General features: G+C 40.9%; 1 protein-coding gene and 1 non-coding gene across 2 annotated transcripts in view; both read left to right on the top strand.

Annotated features, from left to right (window-relative positions):
* Positions 1–24,968, top strand: part of ADAMTS12 (ADAM metallopeptidase with thrombospondin type 1 motif 12) — a 344,768-nt gene that overhangs the window by 120,211 nt on the left and 199,589 nt on the right. Inside the window, exon 3 of the mRNA XM_058716861.1 lies at positions 8,231–8,381. Coding sequence (XP_058572844.1) covers positions 8,231–8,381 — 151 coding nt within the window. The remainder of the gene's footprint in view (positions 1–8,230; positions 8,382–24,968) is intronic.
* On the top strand, positions 2,021–2,105 carry TRNAQ-UUG (transfer RNA glutamine (anticodon UUG)). The gene has a single exon. It is a non-coding gene; the product is annotated as a tRNA-Gln (tRNA).

The following is a 24,968-nucleotide window of genomic DNA, read 5'->3' as shown; positions in this document are numbered from 1 at the left end:
CTGATTGACTTGATCTCGAAAAACAGTTATAGTGAAATGTCACATTTGTTTGTTTTTCTTTTAATTTTTTTAACGTTTTTATTTATTTTTGAGACAGAGACAGAGTACAAACAGGGGAGGGTCAGAGAGAGAGGGAGACACAGAATCCGAAACAGGCTGTCAGCACAGAGTCCGACGCGGGGCTTGAACTCACAGACCTCAAGATCATGACCTGAGCCAAAGTCGGACGCTCAACCAACTGAGCCACCCAGGCGCCCCTTGTCTGTTTTTCTTTTAAAGTAGGTCTTCATATTTGCCTTGATTACAGCCCTCATCACTGTATGATCCATATGCTGTGGATCTCCTTTGTTAGTCAGCCAGTCTCTAGAAATACGGGTCCAATATGGTAGCTATTAACCACCTGTGGCTGTTTTAATTCAAGATAATAATTAAAGTTAAATAAAATTGGATCATATGGTATTTTTATTTTTAATTTTTGGGGGAGCTTCCATACTGTTTTCCCTAGTGACTGCACCAATTTGCATTCCTACCAATAGAGAACAAGTGTTCTTTTTTCTCCACATCCTCACTACCACTTGCTATTTCTTATCTTTTTGATAGTAGCTATTCTGACAGGTTGAAGGTGATATCTCATTGTGGTTTTGATTTGCATTTCCCTGATAATTAGTCATGTTGAGCATCTTTTCATGTGTCTGTTGGCCATCTGGATGTCTTCTTTGGAAAAATGTGTACTCAGGTCCTCTCCCCATTTTTTTTAATCATATTTTTTTGGTGTTGAGTTGTAGAAGTTCTCTATGTGTTTGTTTATCCTTATCAGACATATCTTTTGAAACTATCTTCTCCCATTAAGTAGGTTGCCTTTTTGTTTTGTTGGTGGCTTCCCTTCACTGTGCAGAAGCTTTTTATTTTGATGTAGTCCCAATAGTTTTCCTTTGCTTTTGTTTTCCTTGTGTGAGGACACTTATCTAGAAAAATGTTGCTATGTCAAAGGAATTACTCCTTGTGTTCTCTTCTAGGATTTTATGTTTTAAGTCTCACATTTAGGTGTTTAATCCATTTTGAGTTTATTTTTGTGTACGGTGTAAAAAAGTGGTCCGGTTTCATTCTTTTGCATGTTCCTGTCCAGCTTTCCCAGCACCATTTATTGAAGAGACTGTCCTTCCCCACTGTAGATTCTTGCCTTCTTTGTCATACATTAATTAACCATATAAGCAAGTGTTTATTTCTAAGATTGATTTGGGTGTCTGTTTTTATTCCAGTACCATACTGTTTTGATTAATACATCTTTATGGTGTATCTTAAAATCTGGAATTGTGGTACTTCCAGCTTTGTTCTATGATTCAATAATTCCACTACTGGGTATTTACCTGAATAAAATGAAAATACTATTTTGAAAAGACGTGCACTCCTCTGTTCATTACAGCATTATTTACAATAGCCAAGATATGCAAGCAACCTGAATGTCTATTGATAGATGAATGGACAAAGAAGATGTACACACACATACACACACACACACACACACACACACACACACACACAGAATAATATTACACAGCCATAAAAAATGAGATCTTGCTATTTGTGACAACTTGGAGAGACCTTAGAAGATATTATGCTAAGTGAAATAAGTTATACTGAAAAAGACGAATACTATATGATTTCAGTCATATGTAGAAACTAAAAACAAAACGAATGAATCAACAAACAAACAAAAAGTAAAATCAGACCTTTGAATACAGAGGACAGAACTGATGGTTGCCAGAGAGTATGGGGGATGGGAGGATGGGAAAAATGGGTGAAGGGGAGTGGGAGCTATAAGCTTCCAGTTATGAAATGAACAAGTCATGGAGATAAAAAGTATAGCATAGATAATGTAGTCAATGATACTGTGACAGCGTTGTATGGTGACAGATGGTGACTACACTTGTAGTGAGCATAGCATAATGTATAGACTTACTGACTCACTATGTTGTACACCTGTCAATTCTACTCAAATAAAATATTTTGAAAAAGGGGGGCCTGGGTGGCTCAGTTGGTTGAGCATCTGACTTTGGCTCAGGTCATGATCTCACAGCTCATGGGTTCGAGCCCCATGTCAGGCTCTGTGCTGATAGCTCAGAGCCTGGAGCCTGCTTCTGATTCTGTGTCTCCCTCTCTCTCTGCCCCTAACCCACTTGCATTCTGTCTCTGTCTCTCTCAAAAATAAATAAAACATTAAAAATTTTTTTTTAATTTTAAAAAAAGTTAAATGAGGCTTATGGCTATCAAATTGGACAGTGCAGATATAAAACATCTCCACATCACAGGAAGTTCTCTTTGGCAACAGTTCCAAGAGATAGGGACCAGATCTGTACTGTTATAATATCTGCCTGACATATGGTAATTACCAGGTTGGATGCATCAGGGAATGTCTTCCTGGCTTGAGTTTTATCTCCTCAAACCACATGAATTACTAGTGCTGCCAAGACTAATATGCACAGTCTTCATGAGTTTATGTCATTACCAGTCACTCTCCCCTTTGGCTCCATGGAGGCATGTCAGGGAACTCTTGGGATCACAGCAGAGGGTGGAATATTCCTGTAGGAATCTTCTCAGCGGTCTTACATCTATATTTTGTGGCTTCTGTCATCTCTTGACTTCTCACTTAGTGTCCTGGTTACATATTAAATGATCAAACGCTCTGCCTCTTGCAGACCAGCAACAAAAATGTTAATAGTTCTGTCATGGCTTTAGGGCTCTGCCAAGTGTTTTGTAGACTAGAAGTGCAGTCTTCTATTTTTGCCCTCTTAAAAGCACTCGCCCTCGAGGGGCGCCTGGGTGGCTCAGTAGGTTAAGCGGTTGACTTCAGCTCAGGTCATGGTCTCACAGTTTGTGAGTTCGAGCCCCACGTCAGGCTCTGTGCTGACAGCTCAGAGCCTGGAGCCTGCTTTGGGTTCTGTCTCGCCCTCTCTCTCTGCCCCTCCCCTGCTAGCATGCTGTCTCTGTCAAAAAATGAATAAACATTAAAAGCACTCACCCTCACTGGGCTTCATCTTCCCTGAATCCCAGCACTGGAATCTCTAGCACCTAGGGAGGTACCCCTCACCAATACACACCTTTCTAGAGGGTGCTCTATATCAAGTCTTGTCTTCCTGGCTGCATTATAAGCCTTGAGGGCAGGAGTCACTACCCCTCTTAGAGCTCTTAGCACAGGGATGGCCCAGTGATACAGATATAGATTTATAATCTATAAGGATGATTTTGGGGATGCATTTTTATCCTTTTCCTCTGTATTATAATGGGGGACAGGTGGTATCTTTTCCAGTGATTCATGCACTATACCTGAATACCTTGGGTGCCTCTTTATCCCAAACCATTAGTTGCTCATATTCTCTTTGTCACCACGGGAAGAAAAAGTTGATCTGGTAACTTCTGAAATTTTCAAATGAAAAGGAATTTCTTTCCAGGACAGGATGATGAGTTTTGGCAGCATTGTTCCATTGCACAGCTCCAGGGGAGTACATTCACAGCTTTTTCCTATGTGAATAGCACCCGCTTCCACTGTGCTACACAGCGTCCTGAGGGATGGAACTGATTTGGCAGTTCTCTCCTATGTCATTTGCAATACCATTGTTGTTACTCTTCAGTCTGCAGGGTTTTACCTGTGGCAAAACTGGAAAGCATGCCAGCACAGGTTAGGTGACTCTTCAGGGTGTCTAGGCTGTGTGATTCTAGAACACTCCATTCACAAATTCCTTGTGAGACACTGCCCGTTTCCCACTAGGCCCAAATCATTGCAGTAACTAAAGTATGGTGTCAATTACATCAAGACGACTAATACTTTTGATGGGTGGAGAAGAGGTTGTAGACAACTATTCAGTCTGTAGGGAAAGTAAATTGGATCCAAAGATTCTGTGAAGGTCCTTCCCCACCTTTCCTTAGCAGAGAGTAGTAGAGGTTCAATGACAGCTGACTCACGCCAAGGTGGCTCAGCCCCTTGTCTCATCACCACCAGCTGAGTTTGCCTGACGAGCATAAACCAATATGAAGAGTCTGATTTAATAGGCTTTAAGACATCCACCTGCCTTAAAATCTTTTCCTTTGTTCAGTCTCTAACAGTTGAAACCAATTAGTAGACACTTTTTCCTTTTGTGTCAAGTAATGCTTCCTGTGAAGAATTAAGGATAGGCTTAACATTAATTTATTAGTGTTAGAAATCAGAATAATGGTTACCCTTGGGGAATGGTATTGACTAGGAAGGGAACAGGGAGTTTCTCAGCTGCTGGGAATGTTCTTTTTCTCTATTTAGGTGTTCCATCTGTGAAAGATTTATGGGACTTTACAGTTATGATTTGTATATCTTTCCATATGTTTATAAATCTTCAAGTTAAAGTTTGTTTAAATTTTTTTTTTCAATGTTTTTTATTTATTTTTGGGACAGAGAGAGACAGAGCATGAACGGGGGAGGGGCAGAGAGAGAGGGAGACACAGAATCAGAAACAGGCTCCAGGCTCCGAGCCATCAGCCCAGAGCCTGACGCGGGGCTCGAACTCACGGACCGCGAGATCGTGACCTGGCTGAAGTCGGATGCTTAACCGACTGCGCCACCCAGGCTCCCCAAGTTAAAGTTTATTTAAAACAATTCTTAGAAGATAGCCTCAGGAAGCATTCATAGATATTTATAACTTAGTTAAAACAAGGACATGAGCTTGTTTCCAAAAGGGAGTTAGCAGTTTGCTGAGACTACTGGATGCCGAGGGGGAAGAGTAGATAACAATGGAGAGAAAGGGCCAATTTGTCTTCTTTGAGCTTATGTCTGGGGTTCATTCTGCCTTGGTTCTTCTGGGAACAGAGTACAAGTCCCCAGTGAGTTACATACTTCTTTTGAGTCTATTCCCATTCTCCTTCAAGGATCTAAGAAAGGTGAGCAGGTTACAGAGCAGATTGGAATGAAAAGTGACTTTTTTGGCTCAGATCCAGAACTGCTAATAGAAGGTGATTCTCTTGGGCATTCAGCTTCAGGAAAGCATGGAGCCAGTATTTCATCTGGAAAGCAAACCATAGATGAGTTCTTCCAGCATGACCTGGCTCTGGTTAGGTGGGAAGAGACCAACAAACTGTAGCCACCTGGATACCAGTTGTATACAGCTTTATGTTTATGTGTTGGTGGAGAGAGAGGTGCAGAGCTCAGCTAGGAATCTTTCCACCACACTCTCCTCCAAACCAGTGGATGTCTCTTCATCCCCTCTTCTTCTGTGTGACACACACATGGGGTCCATGCATGTGAGCAGGTGTCCTTCTTCCCCTCCAGCTGGTGAGTCAGCCAGCTCTCTCAGGTCACCATCCAGCTTCTGAGGAATATTTAGACTGAACAGGTGATTTCCGGGTGCAGGCTGGCAAGGCTGGCCTCGTGGAGGAATGCAGATAAAAGTGCTTTGGGAAAACGCTTGTTTGGCTTGTGTGCATTCTCATTCATGTTACTCGTAAATAGTTATATATTCTCAACTGGAGCCCCATTTGTTTCTTCTATACTACCTGAGTCCAAATGTAAGGCTAAAGAAATACCAATAAATCCTTCTTGTTGGTGAATTTTTTCTCTTCAAGGACATCAGTATTAAGTAGATAGCAGTTGCACAAAGGGACCCCACATCAGCTTTCCCTGGGGGGTCCTTGAGTTCTTCTTTCTTTCTTTTTTAAAAAATTTTTTAAAGTGTTTATTTATTTTTGAGAGAGACAGAGACAGAATGCAAGTGGGTTAGGGGCAGAGAGAGAGGGAGACACAGAATCGGAAGCAGGCTCCAAGCTCTGAGCTGTCAGCACAGAGCCCGACGCGGGGCTCAAACTCACGAGCTGTGAGAGCATGACCTGAGCCAAAGTCGCACGCTCAACCAACTGAGCCACCCAGGCACCCCCCTTGAGTTTTTATTTCTGTGGAACAAATGAGCTTTATCAGCAACAGGCTCACATTCTCCTCATGTCCCTGTTCTCTGTCTCAGTGTCGAAATGGAACCAAATCTCAGCACTGCACGAGTCTGTTTACAGCTATTTTATTACAGTCTGCACCTTGTTAGTTCTCTCAATCCCATGGGCCTCAGAGAAAGATTCTGAGAAAAAAGTCATGTCTCCTAAGAAAGGTCAGAAATTTGAAGTCACATGTTACCGCTGATTTAGTGGTAGTTAAAGCATTACCACCCTGCATTTGTAAAGCACTTTGCATTGGCACTTTTATAAGCCTTAGCTGATTTGGTTCATCTAACAGCCCTGTGAGGTAGTAGGCATTATCTCTGTTTTACCGGCTGGGTGACCTATTCAAAGCCACACAGCTGTTCTTATGACTGCCAGTTAAGTGTGCCATTTTTCCTATTCCCCTTGTTATTAAAGATATTTTAATATCAATAATCAAAACAGGAAGCCAGTTGTGACATTTATGTTAAGATCTGGTTATATTACTGGTCTAATGAAGCAAATATTTTAGAAAGACACCCAAGTTAGAGACTGGCCATAGACAGCAGCCTCCTTTCATAGAGCGCCTCTTGCCTGTTGACTGTGGAGGCTGCTCAGAGTCTTCAGACTTGTCTGCAGAGCAGGGCAGCCCTGGCTTGCTGAGGTATAGTGAGGGGCTTGAACTTGGAAGCTTTCACTGTTTCCCTAAGCCTCCAGTGTTTCCAGGTTTACTTTTGCAAGCTTATTATTGACTAAATGGCTATATTGATTCTATACAATGAGATGACATAAAATATGGAAACGCTTAATGTTCAATAAGACTATGAGCCAGGCTCTCTTCTAAGAGCTTTGCATACATTAAGTCATTTGGTCTTCATAACGACATTTGATTATTCCCACTTTTCACTTGAGAAGGCTGAAACTGAGCAAGTCATTTGCCCAAGGTCACAATGCTAATATATGGAGGAGCTGGGATTGAACCCACTAAAATTCCAGAGTCTGAGCTCCCGGTCACTTCAGTATGATGCCTTAGGCAGGTCTTCTAGGGCAAGCTCTTTTTTTCATTTATATAAAACTCAGATCCTTAGATTTAAGTCCATCCTAGGAGATCATTGGCAAAGGAGTTTTCTAAACATCTCAAATGGGGACCAAGAAAACTTCCTGAAGAGAAAAGAGAGTTGAGGCATATACCACTTCTAGACCTGACCTCCAGGAAGTTACTCATTGATGGGCATTCTCCAGCATATTGCTGATTCCCATAACTGTGAAATGAGAGTGGCCCCTTTCCCCTGGAAACTGACAGAAGACTTTGCACTGTAGACTCCAGGAAACTCAGTCTCAGATCAGGGACTCAGCATTCTGTTCTTTGTTTCCTTGAGAGCAGAATGGCATCATTTCAAGTCAAGCAGCCATACGAACATGAGGCTGGGCTACCCACATACAGGTAAACATTCCAAACAATTTTCAGTGGAGTATGGAGTATAGGTACCAACTCCATTAAGGGCAACTGAGAAGGATAGGTGCTTAACTTAAGATTCCTAGATACCCAGCAATGGGTTTTAGGGGCAGGGGGATGAACTTGCATAATTGTGTGCCACATTTTGTTTACTGTTATGCTCAGAATTTGTGATCCCCAAAGACCACTAGGGAGCCGAGTCCGATGCCAAAGCAAAAGAGCCTTTATTTGAGCTAGCTCGAACTCAATCCCCTACCTGCACTGACGCAGCGGTGAGATACCAGGGAGAGAGAGCGAGTTTCAAAAGCACAAAGGTTTTATAGGGGTCTAGGGGCAGTTGGTGAGGTAATGGCTGTGGCCTCAACCGATTGGCTGGGGAAGGGTCGGAGTCCTGTTACGCAGGTCGCTGGGTGTATTTTGATCAGGAAGTTTGAACGGGTGAGCGGGAGGTTACTCAAGGGGAGGAGGCTCGGTCTGAGGTTTCTGCGATTTTCCCGGAAAAGGGGTCATGTCGGGGACATAGTCACTCAAGGTGGAGAACACAGAACAAGATGGAGTCGGCCGGCGTAGGCCCGCCCTTTCAGTTACATGTGTATGGTATACTTTTTTCATTGGAGTCTCAAAGGGATCCATGACCCCATAACATTGAATAACTATGACTATAAGCTATGACATCTCATTAACTTATTTATGTGTAGCTTTTCTGGGACATCAGATGGCAGACTATAAAAGCATTGGTTTTATGAATTTTAGGGATCATTGTGATCTATGTAATTTTCACTTTACTAATTGTCTTTACATAGATACAGAATTGATTCAAATAGGCCTTTGCATTATGTGTATTTACAGACTGGATTTTTCCATCTACCACATGGAGACTTCTTCATTGAGCCTGTCAGAAAGCATCCACTGATTGAGGGAGAGTACCACCCACACATCATTTACAGGAGGCAGAGTCAGAGAGCTCCAGAGCAGAAGGAACCAACCTGCGGATTAAAGGGTATTGTGACTTAAATTTCCTTACTGCATTGAGGAGTTTGTCTTGGTTCTATTATTGTTTTATTACATCATGACTTATTCTTACTCAAATCTTTTATCTCCTCCCCACTCTTCTGTTGCCACAAAGTATGTGCCCCTGTAGAATCATTTCACTTCTCCATAGTCTCTTCATATTCTTAATGGGAAGGGGAGAAAGCATCTTCTACATCCTTGCCACATTAATCAATGATACTTACATGATATGCACAATGGTGAATTTTTTTTTTTCTAAGTAGGCTTCACACCCAGGGTGGAGCCCAGTTTGGGGCTTGAACTCATGACCCTGAAATCAACACTTGAGCTGAGATCAAGAGTTGGACCCTTAATTGACTGAGCCACCCAGGTGCCCCTGTTTTTTTTTTTTTTTTAAACTTTTTGAATCCTCTAGAGGAAGATAGTTTAAATTAAAGACAATGATTTCTACTCTTAACAAAGTTATAGTGTGGAATATTACCAAACTGCTTGTCATATCTGCCTTTGGAAGGCAGATTTAAATGCTTGATGATCCTGATAATGATGTGTGAAGATAAACTGAAAGATACATCAACAGATATTCATCAGATGATGAACTGAGCTAAGCTTCTTTTGGCTGCCTTTCGTTTGTAGTTCACTGACATGTTTCCTGACCTTTGGACCCTGGAGTGACCTGAACTGGTCCTCTCTGCCTTGTGCTAAACAGTTTCAGGTAGTTTTCAGAGGTAAACTGACCCAAGTTATTTACTTGCAATTCCCACATTCTCTTTGATTTGTAGAAGATAATAATCTATGCATAAAGCGCCCCTGGAAATGGGAACATTTTCTTAAATATTGCATAGTTTCTCCTTTCTTCAGAGGAAAAAAATTATGGGCCGGGGGCCAGTTAACAAAAGGAATCATTAATATTATTTATATGTCTTAAGGATTTGGAAACCATGGACCTCAATGAGAAAATAGATAGTGAAGGAATTAGCGCTGGTGGATTCTGATCATGGTTTGAGAGGACTCAGAACTTGAGCTTTGCAGGCAAGAGAAGGAAAGGACAAGGGTACAAGTAATTTCTCTACAGACTTCACCCAGACCCTGGGATAGATGGTAACTTTCCTGGGAGTTTCTTCTGTAATCTTAGCAGAGCAGAGTATGTAAACAATAAGAAATTTTGAGTCTATAATGTGTTTTCACACGAAAATGGACAGCTGCTTAAATTCTTTAACTTTAGGAAGCCATTCCAATTTGTCCTTAATTGGAAAACTTACTGTCTAAATCTCCTTCGAGCAAGAACTGGGAGAAGATACTTCTGGATGATCTGATTGATCAAATTACTAATTCAGATAACTTAGTCTCAGTGTGAAATTTTAGGGCTCTGATCTAATCACTTGAAGACTTTCCCAATTCCTATTACACACTGCGTGATGGGATAACACTTGTATGTGTGATTTACTATTTTTTAGATCACTGGGTCATCACTATGGCAGGGAGAGTGATTAGGGCAGTGAGTGAACTTGCCTAGAGACTCACTTCTGTAGCCACAGTTGCTCTGTGAAATGAGTTAGGCTAATCCTCATCCACCTGCCTTGAACATCTCTCTGTTGAGGTAGAGTTCATTAATAATGAGTTGAGAATGGCACATATTTAGTCATAAAGGCAGAAAGGATGGATAGGAAAAGAGAGGTTTACAAATGTCATGTCCTTGTTAGGTCACGCACAATACCTCAGCTATGGCACTTGTCATATCATTTCGTTATTGTGTTTCCCCACCAACCCTAAGGCTTACCATTACTTTGGAAACTGCTCTGATTAATCCTACTTGGAGAAATATTTGTGTTGTGAATTTCTCCACACATATCTTCTAAAAGATATTCTCTTAAACTTGCTTAAAACCTCCCACTGTCAGAACAGAACAGCTCTTTTGGAAGGACCTTTCAGAATGCCTAATGCAGCTCCTTTTTTTCACCAAAGATGCAATGTGATTCAGACAAGGGAGTGAACTTTCTATTTTAAAAAAGCTTTTTTAATACTTATTTATTTCTGAGAGAGCACAGGCAGGGGAGGAACAGTGAGAGAGGGAGACACAGAACCCGAAGCAGGCTTCAGGCTCTGAGCTGTCAGCACAGAGCCCGGCGTAGGGCTCAGACTCACAAACTATGAGATCATGACCTGAGCCGAAGTCAGATGCTTAACCAACTGAGCCACTCAGGTGCTCTGGTGAAGGGAGTGAACATTCAAAGCCATCAAAGCAGTAGGTGTTCTGAAGTTAGCCAAGCTTAGAAGTCAAGGTTCTATTATACCTTGGGCTTTATACTCCTTGATGTTTATTCTTATGTCTTCTTTGAATATGTAAATCTTGTTTTATCAACAGTCTTGAAAGCCCCATTGGAGTAGGAATTCCCTTCCCAAACAGTATGTAACATAGTAGGAAGTGCAAACTAGAAATTTAGTAAATCATTGGAATGAAGTAGTGATTCATAGCCAGATAGATGAGACTAGAGTATACTAGCCTCTTGTCTGCATAACATTGATAGAAAGAAAAGAGAAATGTGTATTTTCTAGAAGTTCAGAAGGTGTCAGTTCTGTGAACATCTCCCTTCCTAAGACAACAATGTGATTTAATGCCGAAATGACAGCTAGAGATTTAAGAATAATCTAATGTGCTTGTGAATATTCTTAAAATATATATGACATTTGGGTTTTAAAAATCTTGCTTTATTTAAATGTACTTGGTCTTTCTAAACAAGGTAATTGTGGTGTTCTTATGTCACATTACCCTGCCGAGATGATAGAATTAACTGACAGTGGCCATGTCATTAGCCAACATTAAGGTACACTTCATACTTAGGTCAGTTGGGGTTTCGAGGTTGAATTACTGTGATTATATCAAGAAAGATCACCTTTACTTGTGTAACATGTTCTGCCTTTGTAATGTTCAAGGCAGAAACACCCTTGGTAGTGAAAAAAAAGATGTACTTTAAAAATGCTCTAGTAGTTCAAGAGAGAAAATGTATCAGTTATTTTCATCTAAAATGTGTCCCTTTACTTATGTTTGTTTCCCATGTAGAAAGGTGTTCAGGAATTTCACAATGGGTCCCTTATCAATATGGTCTAAAAGTTCATTTTACCGACAATGACAAGTTCCTTTACCTGAAGTTTTTTGTCGAGAACATATCACACTGGGACTTGAGTGGGTTTTACATGGATATCTGGGGGAACTATGGTTTTAGGAGACTGGGGAAGGGGAGAATTAACACTAGTCAGATAGGTCTGATGCTAACAGCTACAGGGTTATCAATGGCGGGAAGAGGTCTAGGCAGGTAAGGTCAGAGTTTGGGATTTGATGCATTAGGTATTCTAGGTTAGGAACATAAGATCTGGTTCCTGGCATGCATTTTTGTGTTCAAAATTTATTCATTCAACATCTATATATTGAGTATATTCTTTTTTAAATGTTTGTTTATTTATTTTGAGAGAGTGCATGAGCATGAACTGGGGAGGGGCAGAGAGAGAGTGAGAGAGAGAATCCCAAGCAGCCTCTGTACTGTCGGTGTGACCTGAGCTGAGGTTGGACGCTTAAAACTGACTGAGCCACCCAGGTGCCCTGAGTACATTCTTTATGTCTGGTGCTCCCCTAGGTTCTGTGGGTTCATATGTGAATAGGATATAATTCTTGGTCTTCAGAGCTGACAGCCTGGATGTGAGACATGGGTAAGTCGGGATCTGGTCCTAGTTTTATTTTTATAATATCTGGTAAGACCATGAAGGAAAATGGGACCTCTATGCATGAATTGGGATTTTTGTCACTGTGCATTGTATTTTTGCCAGGACATGTAGGTATAATTCATTCATTTTCCCTATCACTGCATTTCATTATGTGAATGTTCCACCTGATCCTGTCTCCTGTGTGTAGATCTGAACTGCTCCCAGTTGGGGACAATTATATAGGCCAACTAACCTTCAACAAAGCAGGAAAGAGTATCCACTGGAAAAAAGACAGTCTCTTCATCAAATGAAGAGAAAACTGGACAGTGACATGCAGAAGAATGACACTGGACCACTTTCTTACACCATACACAAAAATAAACTCAAAATGGATGAAAGACCTAAATGTGAAATAAGAAACCATCAAAATCCTACGGGAGAAAACAGGCAGCAACTTCTTTGACCTCGGCTGCAGCAACTTCTTACTAGACATGTCTCTGGAGGCAAGGGAGATAAAAGCAAAAATGAACTACTGGGACCTCATCAATGTAAAAAGCTTCTGCACAGCAAAGGAAACAATCAACAAAATAAAAGTCAACCAATGAAATGGGAGAATATATTTGCAAATGATCTGTTGTATACAGGGTTAGTATCCAAAATCTATAAAGAACTTACCAAACTCAAAACCCAAACAAATAATCTAGTGAAAAAATGGGCAAAAGACATGAATAGACAATTTTCCAAAGAAGACATCCAGTTGGCTAATAGACATTTAAAAAGATGCTCACTATCACTCATCATCAGGGAAATAAAAGTCAAAACCACAACGAGGTACCATCTCACACCTGTCAGGATGGCTAAAATTAACAACTCAGGAAACAAGAGGATACGGCGAGGATATGAAGAAAGGGGAACCCTTTTGCACTGTTGGTAGGAATGCAACCTGGAGCAGCCACTCTGGAAAACAGTATGGAGGTTCCTTAAAAAATTAAAAAGAGAACTACCCTATGACCCAGCATTGCATTTCTAGGGATTTACCCAAGGGATACGAAAATACTGATTCAAAGGGGGCACATGCACCTAATGTTTATAGCAGCACTATCAACAATAGCCAAATTATGGAAAGAGCCCAAATGACCATCAACTGATGAATGGATAAAGAAGATGTGGTATATATTTACATTGAACTGGATAACATTTGACTCTGCAGTTGTGCAAAACTCATGTGCTTTTTGATCTCAGAAGCTTTCTTTAAGGATAACAGGATGGAGGGTCTCTGTGACTAAGTCAATCCCTACAATGTGGTATATATATACAATGGAATACTATTTGTCATCAAAAAGAATGAAATCTTGCCATTTGCAACAACGTGGATGGAACTAGAGTGTATTATGCTAAGCAAAATAAGTCAGAGAAAGACAAATATCATATGATTTCACTCATAGGTGGAATTTAAGAACCACAACAGATGAAAATAGGAGAAGGGAAGGAAAAATAAGATAAAAACAGAGAAGAAGGCAAACCATAAGAGACTCTTAAATATAGAGAACAAACAGGGTTGCTGCAGGGTGGAGGGGGAGGGTGGAGCGATGAGCTAAATGTATGATGGGAATTAAGGAGGGCACTTGTTGGGATGAGCACTGGGTGTTATACCGAAGTGATGAATCTCTGAGTTCTACTCCAGAAGCCAATACTACACTGTATGTTAACTAATTTGAATTTAAATAAATAAAAATTTAAAAACAAGACTGTTCTTATACATGTTTCTTAGGATTCAAGTCCTTATCAAAGATAGTGGAATGAATATCTCATAGTCTATATACATCTGACTTTACCAGATGATGCAAACTTGTTTTCCAAAGTTGATATTCAAGCATGGTAAATGAGAGTTCCCACTGTTCCATGTTCTGTCCAATACTTGCTATTCTCACTTTTATATTTGGCTGGTCTGGTGGATATGAAGTGGTATTTCTCTATGCTTAGTGTTGAACTTAACAAACGTATTTGTTATGAAGTTGGACCCCAAATCTATGGCTTGTGGCTATAGATTCTCCATAAATAGTTTTCTCTCCTGTCCCAGAGTTCAAGCCCGGAGAACCAAGTTTAAGTTTGCTTACTAGTTTCTTTGTTTTCTGGTTCAGTTTTTCATTTATTCTCTAATCTGACTTAAAAAAAAAAATGTTTATTTATTTTAAGAGAGAGGGAAAGAGAGAGAGGGCTCAAGTGCATGCATGGGGGTGGGGACAGAGAGAGAGGCACGGGGGGTGGTGGGGACCAGAGAGAGAGGAGAGAGAGAGAGAGAGAGAGAGAGAGAGAGAGAGAGAGAGAGAGAGAGAAGGCTTCATGGTGTCAGCACAGAGCCCAATGGCAGGCTCTATCTCATGAACCGGGAGATCAAGACCTGAGCGGAAATCAAGAGTCAGACACTTAACCAACTGAGCCATCCAGGCATCCCTCTAATCTGACTTTTAAACTTACCATTGTTCCCCAGAGCAAAAGTAGGGAGCAGTAGATGCCCCAGCTGGCTGTGTGCATCAATCAGAGTTCAGCCAGAGAAGCAGAACCAGTAAGAAATATACATTAGGAGATTTATTGCAAGAAAGTGGTTACCACAATAGCGGGGCTGGCAAGGCAAATCCAAAATCCATGGGCAGACTGTGAGGAAGGGCAGGCTGCAAGTCTCAGGCTTAGGCTGAAGCAGCTGTCCAAGGCAGAATTTCTTCTGGGAAGTCTCAGCTCTGCTCTTAGGATCTTTCAGCTGATTAAATCAGACCTACAGATTATCAAGAATAATTCTCTTTACTTTGACTTTATTAATGGACTTTAATTTACACCTATGAAACACCTCTCACAGCAACGTCCAGAGTAATGTTTGAATACTGGGGACTGCATCCTAGCCAAATTGACACATAAAAAAAGATAATCACAGTGCATCTTTCGCTTTTCTCTCTGAATTTCTACTTACTTGTATTTGTTTTTCTTTTTTCTATTTTTGGCCTCTGAGGATTTCTTCCCTCTTTTTTAATGCTAATTAGGGGACTTAACACTGGGAGAGTTTTTTAGGGTATCTGGTCTACCATATTGCAAGAAATCAGTCTTGAGTAGATTTCTTATTGAGGTCATTTGGAAATTTTTGAGTTGCCTTTTATTTTTTTAATTATCATTATTATTTTTAATGTTTACTTTTGAGGGAGAGAGAGAGAGAGAGAGAGAGAGAGAGAGAGAGAGAGGGTGTGAGCGAGGGAGGGGCCGAGAGAGACACACACAGAGAACCTGAGGCAGGATTCAGGCTCTGAACTGTCAGCACAGAGCCTGATGCAGGACTCGAACTCAAGAACCGCGAGATCATGACCTGAACCAAAGTCAGATGCTTAACCAACTGAGCCACCAAGGTGTTCTTTGTTTTGTTTTGTTTTGTTTTGTTTTGAGTTGCCTTTTAAATGGTATGCACAGACATTATTAAATACTAACAAATATTATAAATGTTATAACATTAACAAAAATCTCATTAGAATAATTAACATAGGTTCTTTAATATATGGCTTTTATGATCTCGAGATATGACCCTTCTATCTCTACTTTCTTGAGGGTTTTTATCAAGAAAGGATGCTGTATTTTGTCAAATGCTTTCTCTGCATCTACTGAGAGGATCATATGGTTCTTGTCCTTTCTTTTATTGATGTGATGAATCACATTGATTGTTTTGTGGATATTGAACCAGTCCTGCATCCCAAGTATAAATTCCACTTGGTTATGGTGAATATTTTTTTAATGTATTGTTGGATCTGGTTGGCTAAAACCTTGTTGAGGATTTTTGCATCCACGTTCATCAGGAAAATTGGTCTGTAGTTCTCCTTTTTAGTGGCGTCTTTGTCTGGTTTTGGAATCAAGATAATGCTGGCTTCATGGAAAGAGTTTGGAAGTTTTCCTTCCATTTCTATTTTTTGGAACAGCTTCAGGAGAAGAGGTGTTAACTCTTCCTTAAATGTTTGGTAGTATTCCCCTGGAAAGCCATCTGGCCCTGGACTCTTGTTTTTTGGGAGATGTTTGATTATTAATTCAATTTCTTTACTCGTTATGGGTCTGTTCAAATTTTCTATTTCTTCCGTTTCAGTTTTGGTAGTTTATATGTTTATAGGAATTTGTCCATTTCTTCCAGATTGCCCATTTTATTGGCATACAATTGCTCATAATATTCTCTTATTATTGTTTTTATTTCTGCTACGTTGGTTGTGATCTCTCCTCTTTAATTCTTGATTTTATTTGGGTCCTTTCCTTTTTCTTTTTGATAAAACTGGCTAGTGGTTTATCACTTTTGTTAATTCTTTCAAAGAACCAGCTTCTGGTTTCATTGATCTGTTTTACTGTGTTTTTGGTTTTGATAGCATTGATTTCTGCTTTAATCTTTATTATTTCCTGTCTTCTGTTGGTTTTGGGTTTTATTTGCTGTTCTTTTATCCTCAATGGGGAAAAACTGAGAGCTTTCCCCCAAAGGTCAGGAAAAGACAGGGATGTCCACTCTCACCACTGTTGTTCAACATAATATTGGAAGTCTTAGCCTTAGTCATCAGACAACACAAAGAAAAAAAGTCATCCAAATCAGCCAGGAGGAGGTCAGACTTTCACACTTCGCAGATGACATGATACTCTATATGGAAAACCCAAAAAATTCCGCCAAAAACTGCTAGAATTGATCCATGAATTCAGCAAAGTTGCAGGATATAAAATCAATGCACAAAAATCGGTTGCATTCCTATACACCAACAATGAAGTACAGAAAGAGAAATCGAGGTATCGATCCCATTTACAATTGCACCAAAAACCCTAAAATACCTAGGAATAAATCTAACCAAAGAGGTGAAAAATCTATATACTGAAAACTATAGAGAGCTTATGAAAGAAATTGAAGAAGACACAACAAAATGGAAAAATATTTCATGCTCCTGGATAGGAAGAACAAATATTGTTAAAATGTCAATACTACCCAAAGCAATCTACATATTCAATACAATCCCTATCAAAATAACACCAGCATTCTTCACAGAGCTAGAACAAACAATCTTAAAATTTGTATGGAACCAGAAAAGACCCAGAATAGCCAAAACAATCTTGAAAAAGAAAACCAAATCCCAGACTTCATCACAATCCCAGACTTCAAGCTGTATTACAAAGCTGTAATCATCAAGAAAGTATGGTACTGGCACAAACAGACACTCAGATCAGTGGAACAGGATAGAGAACCCAGAATTGGACCCACAAACATATGGCCAACTAATCTTTGACGAAGCAGGAAAGAACATGCAATGGAATAAAGATAGTCTCTTCAGCAAGTGGTGCTGGGAAAACTGGACAGCGACATGCAGAAAAATGAACCTGGACCACTTTCTTACACCACAACACAAAAATAAACTCAAAATGGATGAAAGACCTAAATGTAAGACAGGAAGCCATCAAAATCCTCGAGGAGAAAGCAGGAAAAAACCTCTTTGACCTTGGCCGCAGCAACTTCTTACTCAACACGTCTCAGGAGGCAAGAGAAACAAAAGCAAAAATGAACTATTGGGACCTCATCAAAATAAAAAACTTCTGCACAGCAAAGGAAACAATCAGCAAAACTAAAAGGCAACTGATGGAATGGGAAAAGATATTTGCAAACGACATATCAGATAAAGGGTTAGTATCCAAAATCTGTAAAGAACTTCTCAAACTCAACACCCAAAAAACAAATAATCCAGTGAAGAAATGGGCAAAAGACATGAATAGACACTTCTCCAAAGAAGACATCCAGATGGCCAACTGACACATGAAAAAATGCTCCACATCACTCAGCATCAGGGAAATACAAATCAAAATCACAATGAGATACCACCTCACACCTGTCAGAATAGCTAACATTAACAACTCAGGCAACAACAGATGTTGGCGAGGATGTGGAGAGAGAGGATCTCTTTTGCATTGTTGGTGGGAATGCAAACTGATGCAACCACTCTGAAAAACAGTATGGAGATTCCTCAAAAAATTAAAAATAGAACTATCCTATGCCCAGCAATTGCTCTACTAGGTATTTATCTGAGGGATACAGGTGTGCTCTTTCAAAGGGATACATGCACCCCCATGTTTATAGCAGCACTATCTACAATAGCCAAAGTATGGAAAGAGCCCAAATGTCCTTTGATGGATGAATGGATAAAGAAAATGTGGTATATATATACAATGGAGTATTACTTGGCAATCAAAAAGAATGAAATTTTGCCATTTGCAACTACATGGATGGAACTAGAGGGTATTATGCTAAATGAAATTAGTCAGTCAGAGAAAGAGAAATAACATATGACTTCACTCATATGAGGACTTTAAGACACAGAACAGATGAACATAAGGGAAGGGAAGCAAAAATAATATAAAAACAGGGAGGTGGACAAAACATAAGAGACTCCTAAACATGGAGAACAAACAGAGGGTTACTGGAGGGGTTGTGGGAGGGGGGATGGGCTAAATGGGTAAGGGGCAGTAAGGAATCTATTCCTGAAATCATTGTTGTACTATAGGCTAACTAACTTGGATGTAAATTACAAAGGTAAATTAAATAAAATGGCTAAAAAAAAAAGAGTAATTAGCATATCAGATCACTAATTGATGTGGTATGATTGAGGGGGTTATTTATAGTTCTGATTTTACAGAAGCCCAGTTACTTGATTCTAAATCATTGCCATACTCCATATTGAGTCTAAAGTACACAAGTTTTGTTTGTTTGTTTGTTTGTTTGTTTGTTTGTTTGTTTTGGCCAATAACAAACTTTCTTGGTACAACCTGCCTGAGACTTGTCTTGAATTTCCTGATTACCTGATTGTCTTATGATTAGAGCCACTCCATAGTGATCCATACCTTACTTTGCTATGAGGTAGTTAACACTTGAAGTGTCATTCTGTACCTTTTTTTTAGTGAGATGGCATATTGCTTTTGATTATCTGCTTTCAGAGCTGGTGGGAAGATTGGTAAAGTGTTTCAAGCTTGTACCAATGAGAGGGATGGGCAGACCATTGGGGAGAATTGGGGGAAATACATTAATATCTAAATGTGAGGAAAGATTAATTGGTAATGTGGCTAGCTTTGTTTGCTTAGTTAAATCCAAGATGATGGGAACTCAAAGCACAGTTGCCTCAGCACTGGGGTAGCTTTGTAGCTCTGAGGTGCTCACTTATCCAGTCAAAAGCCTTTACTCATTAACCAGACCTCACCACATAACTCTGCCTTGTATTTCTTCACTGTGTGATGTTTCCTGGCCTTGTTCTGTCATCATTTCAGGGCCATAGGTTCCCACTTTCCAAACAGGAAACTGCTCATTTTACCTCCTTCAGGATGCTGTGTGCCAAACACGTGCTGTCAGAGTGGCCAGGACAGCACTGAAGCACAGGTAAAATTTGGAAGGGCACAGAAGTCTGGGGAGTGCATCTGAGGCCGGGAAGGGGATTTGGATCAATATGAGCAGAGAATCAATTTCGACCAAAAGATGAATCTGTTGTAGGGCACAAAGTCTCAGTCCTGAAGACATGCTATTTGAGATGTTAGCTGTTAAGCTCTATTGCACTTCCCAAAACTCTTTAGAGAAATGTACAAGGTACATCCCGGCTTTGCCCTTGGCCCTTCCTGTGCTTCCACATACCTTTGGTGGGGTCAAGAGGTGGCTTATCCTATCCTGACCAACATTCTGGCTTTCCTCTGCTGCCTGCAGAGACCTGAGAAAGCTGTCTGATCCTTTCATCCTGCTCTGGTCTGTTCATCATTGGAGCCATCAATGGCCCTAACAGCATAGTGATGGCATCCCTAAAAAAATGAATGACTTGACCTCCAGCTTCAGAGCCCTGCGTGGCAAACACACTCCTGGTGTGGTTTTTCTTCTTTTATTCCTGTCTTCAGTCAACCCACATGGCCAAGTCCTATCATTTCCACCTCCTAAATAGATTCCTAAATTGTCTGCCTTTCCCCAGTGCATTACTATGCTGCAGCATCATAACTTCACTGGCATAATAGCAGAGCCTCCTGACTAGTCTCTCTGCCCTTGAACTCTCCTATTAGAAGTTAGAAGAAGTATTCTTTTTTAATGTTTTATTTTATTTATTTGAGAGAGAAACAGAGAATCCAAAGCAGACTCTGCACCAACAGCACAGATCCCAATATGGGGCTTGAACTCCCAAACCATGAGATCATGACCTGAGTTGAAGTGGGACGCTTAACCAACTGAGCCAGCCAGGCACCCCAGAGAAGTTATTTCTAAAGTATAAATCAGGTCATCTCTCTCTCATGCTGAAAGTCTGTCAACGTCTGCCTGCAGTGTAAAGACCCAGTTCTTTAGTCTGTTTCAGGAGTGCCTTTTCTGTGCAACTCCTGCCTCTTCCTCCTGTTTTGTCTCTTATCACTCCAGATATAGCCTGTGACATTCTGAACTAGTTTTTATTACTCAAATAACCCTTGCTTTTCATTGCCTCTAGCCCTTGCGCTTAGGTTCCTTCTGCCTGAAACTTGTTTTCCCCAAAAGCTTTACCGAGTTATTTCTGTTCATCTTTAGGACTCATGCATGGCTTCCTTCAGAAGACCTTCTTGTCTCAATCTGCATTAGATGCCTCTCCTATGACTTTAACACCAGCTACCTCACCTATTTTAGGCTTTATAAGATGATGAGTATCTGTCTATGTCCTTTGTAGTCTATACTGTAAACTCAGCGAGGACAAGAATCACGTCTGCTTATACATAGGCGTGTGTCCACGATCTGACAGAGTTCCCCACAGGATAGGAACTCAGAAACAATGAAATCGTAAGTTTTGAGCTTACTGACCATCCATCTATGATGAAATTGGCAGCTTATTAAATACTTATATTCCCCTATGGAACCATTTTAACCTCTGAGAATACCCACAATTTCCTGAAGAAAGTTAGCATATACTCTGATGCCTGGTTTCTGAAAGGAGTGTGCATGAGACAATATGGCAGTGGTTGGGACTCTTGGCCTGAAGTTGTAGCTGAAAGTGAATACTTCAAATTTTTATTTTAGAAAAAAGAAGAGGATGGATGAATGAATAGATGGATGGATGCATAAGAGAAAGCAAGTGACATTCATTTACTCAACAAGCTCCTACTCTGTTCTAGGAACTGGGGATTCAGTGGTGAGAAGGATACTGACCCAGGCAGGAATGTGGCGATGGAGGTCTGAGAGAGCCTGAAGCAGGCAGGAGAGGTGTGCTCCCTAGGCAGAGGTAAAGAAGAGCGAATATCTTGGAGATGAGAGGGCCGAGTCAGTCACTAGTGTCCCGAGTACTGGCCTCTGAGCCAAGGACACATGGATTTTCGGCTTCCTGTAGAGAGTTTGTGAGGACAGTTCTCAGCCGGTCTGTGAGGCAAATTTCTGGCCTCCTTTCAGACTCATTTCAAAAGTTGCCTCCTTGTGAGGTCCCCTTCCCCTACATGCTCAGCCCTAGGAGGACTGATGTGTCCCTTTCCTGAGCTCACTCTGCATTTTGAAGTGTAGCCTTCTACCTTCCTGCCTCCCCATCTCCTTCTTTTTCCCCATCTCCTAGATGTTCCTTCAGATGGGCTCACTTCAGAGCTCTTGCATTCACTGTTCCCTCATGCTGGATGCCCCCCCACCCCCCACCCCCATTTCTTCATGGCTTCTTCTCTTCCACTGCTCAAGTCTCTGCTCGGATTCACCCAATCAGAGAAGCCTTCTTGGACCACTGTCAAAGATAGCTGTTCTTCTGTCACTTTGTAAACCATTTATCCTGCTTTCTGTCTTTTCACAGCACTTGTCATCACCTAATGTTCTTTATCTATGTATCAGTTAATTGTCTGTCTTCCCCCAACTAGAATGTAGGCTCCATGAGGGCAAACACTTCCTCACTTTTGTTCTCTGCTGAATCCCCACTGCCTGGGACAGAGCCTGCCATAGTGAGCATCTAGAAAATGTTGAGTTAATGAGTAAATCAATAAATGAATCATAGCTTCATTAGTGATTATCCCATTGAACTTGTATTCTGTTTCCACCACTAGGCTCGTCTTTGTATCCCAAGTACCAAGGATACTTGTGTCCTAAATGTCAAGCCTAGTATCTGATGCCTAATAGTTGTTTCTGGATAAATATTTGTCCATTGAGCGAGTGAATGATATGTCCTTGCAGTGGGGTCCTGCAGGTGTCAGCAGACACTGATCTTACCAAGGGTGGGGGTCCAAGCATTCCAGGGCTGCTCTGAGTCACTGAAGAGCAGTTCATGTTAACCACGTATTTGTCCCACAGCTTGATTAATGTTGGTGTTTGGGAAAACAAGCATTCACACCCCCACATAATCCTGGTTTTCTGTGCAGCAGCTGGAAGTCTCATAAATAACCACGAAATTGTTTCTCTGTGGGGAAGGAAGTTTACTTGTTAGACTTGAAATAAAATATTTTAGGAAATTGTGAATACATTTTATGCTCCAAATCTCCTCTAAAGGCAGAGAAGTGGATCCCTAGGGTGCTTTCTGGGCCAATAAGTCAAAGATTAGGAAGTTCCAGAGTTTGATTTACATTAGGTTGTGTGTCATTGGTTGACCTTCCTTCCTTCCTTCAGGAAATATTAATTTGATGCTTTCTGTGGGCCAGATACTAACTTAAACAGCTCTGAACATGCCAAATTGGACTCTTCCCTCATGGACTTACAAGATTGTAGGAGAAGAATTTAACAAAAATTATAAAAATAGTACATATGAGCATTGTGACAAATGCTGTGAGTGTATAGAAGAGGAACCCAATGTGATCATAAGGGTTGGGGAAAGTCTATCTAGAGAAGCCATAAACTGGATATAAATTCTTAGGGAGCCATTTTCCCCAAGATCATTTCTACAGAACATCTAGCATTTGAGGAATGGTGCCTGTCAGGGATTATATTGTGTCCCCTCAAATTCCCTACATTGAAGTTCCTACCTTGGTACCTCAGAATGTGACTATATTTGGAGATAGCCTCTTTAAAAAGGCGATTAAATTAAAATACGGTCATTAAAGTGAGCCCTGATCCAATATGCCTGGTGTTCTTAGAAAAAGAGGAAATTTGGACACAGACACACAGGGGAGACCATGTGAAGACACAAGGGGAAGACAACCATCTCCAAGCCAATGAAAAATACCTCAGAAAGAAAGCAGGCAGCTGACACCTTGATCTTGGACTTCTTGCCTTCAGAATTGTGAGGAAATAAATTTCTGTTGCATAAGTTACTCAGCCTGTGGTACTTTGTTATGGTGGCCCTAACAGATTAACACAGCAGTTATTTGTTAACCTACCTGCACAGTGATCCTCTGGTTCTTTCAAGCTATGAGCAGTTGGTTATGCTGCATGAATAACAGAAGACTGTACACACAAAATGAAGTTTAGTCAGGACTGGCTTTAAAGTGTGTAACTGGTGCAGCCACACAGGGCCATACTCAGAACAGCAGTGCTCTGTGGTAGCCATCTTGAAATTATTTTTTTTTTCTAATTTATTTATTTAAATTCAAGTTAGTTAGCATACAGTGTAGTATTGGTTTCAGGAGTAGAATCCAGTGATTCATCAGTTCCATATAACACCCAGTGCTCATCTCAACAGGTGCCCTCCTTAATGCCCATCCCCCATTTAGTCCACGACCCCATCCACCTCTCCTCCAGCAGCCCTTGGTTTGTTCTCTGTATTTAAGAGTCTCTTATGGTTTGCCTCTCTGTCTGTTTTTATCTTATTTTTTCTTCCCTTACCGTTCATTTGTTTAGTTTCTTAAATTCCTCATACGAGTGAAGTGAAATCATTTTTCTTTCACTGACTGACTTAATTTGCTTTGCATTATATTCTTAATGATTTTATCTTTGACTTCGTGCTTTGTAAGTGAAGTCTGATCAGACAGTGGAGCGTGTGCTGTGGGCCTGGAGCCTCAGCTCTTACGTGTTCTTGCCTCTTGCCACCTCCCTTTACTCTCCACTATGACTCTGCTACCTCTGTGGCCCTGTCTGGGCAGTGACCAGGGCACAGCAGTGTGGGAAGGCCTGCTTCTGTGGCTGTCTTCCGCCACCAGTGGAAGCCTGCGCACACACATGAGGTTCACGATTGAGTGTGTGTCCTACAATGTCTTGGGATGAGGGATGGCAGCAGTCCCCTCCATCCTAAGCTGGCATTTGCTAGGTGGCCTGGAGGGGACTGCTTATCCACTTCCCTTCAGGTACTAAACATATTTATGCTCCCAAGTGTGTGGTGTTTGCAATTCCATGGGGTCACCCACCTGGGTGGGCTGGGGTCACAGGCCATAAAGGAAAGATTGACCTCTCTGCCCCATGCCCAGGGCCCTGTGTTTTCATTTTGTGTTGCATTCTGAGAATCATGGCCCTGGGTTTAGATTTCATTCACTTTGCTGGCAAAAAATTAAAGTGTATCTGACACATATTAACGAGATGACTGGGATTGTGGTAGAATTAACCATTGATGGAAAGTAATTGTTATTAATCATTGTTTTTAGTTTTGCTCATATATAAATAAATGGGTTTCACATTTTTTGCTCACACTAGAGTTTAGAGAGGGATGGTGTGGACATCAGGAGAGCCACATTCTGTGCTCTCTCGGTCATTCTCTAATTGGGACACAGTATAGTAACCATGGCCTCCATTTCCTCATCAGTAAGATGAAGGAAGATCTTTGTGGATTCTTTCTACTCTCATATGTTGTGAGTCTGTTTCTGTTTTTATTCTGCAGCGTCTAGAAGTAATGCAGTGTTGACATTCTTTACTCATACCAGTGTGGTTTAAAATCTGTCAAGTGGGTTTGCATACACTGGCATCTCACACATAAAAGGCAAGGATTTTGACCCATCCTTCCAGGATCCCCAGGGCACGGCT

The sequence above is a fragment of the Neofelis nebulosa genome, chromosome 1 (genome assembly GCF_028018385.1).
Source record: "Neofelis nebulosa isolate mNeoNeb1 chromosome 1, mNeoNeb1.pri, whole genome shotgun sequence".
Classification (NCBI taxonomy): Eukaryota; Metazoa; Chordata; class Mammalia; order Carnivora; family Felidae; genus Neofelis; species Neofelis nebulosa.
This window is presented reverse-complemented; position numbering and strand designations above follow the sequence as displayed.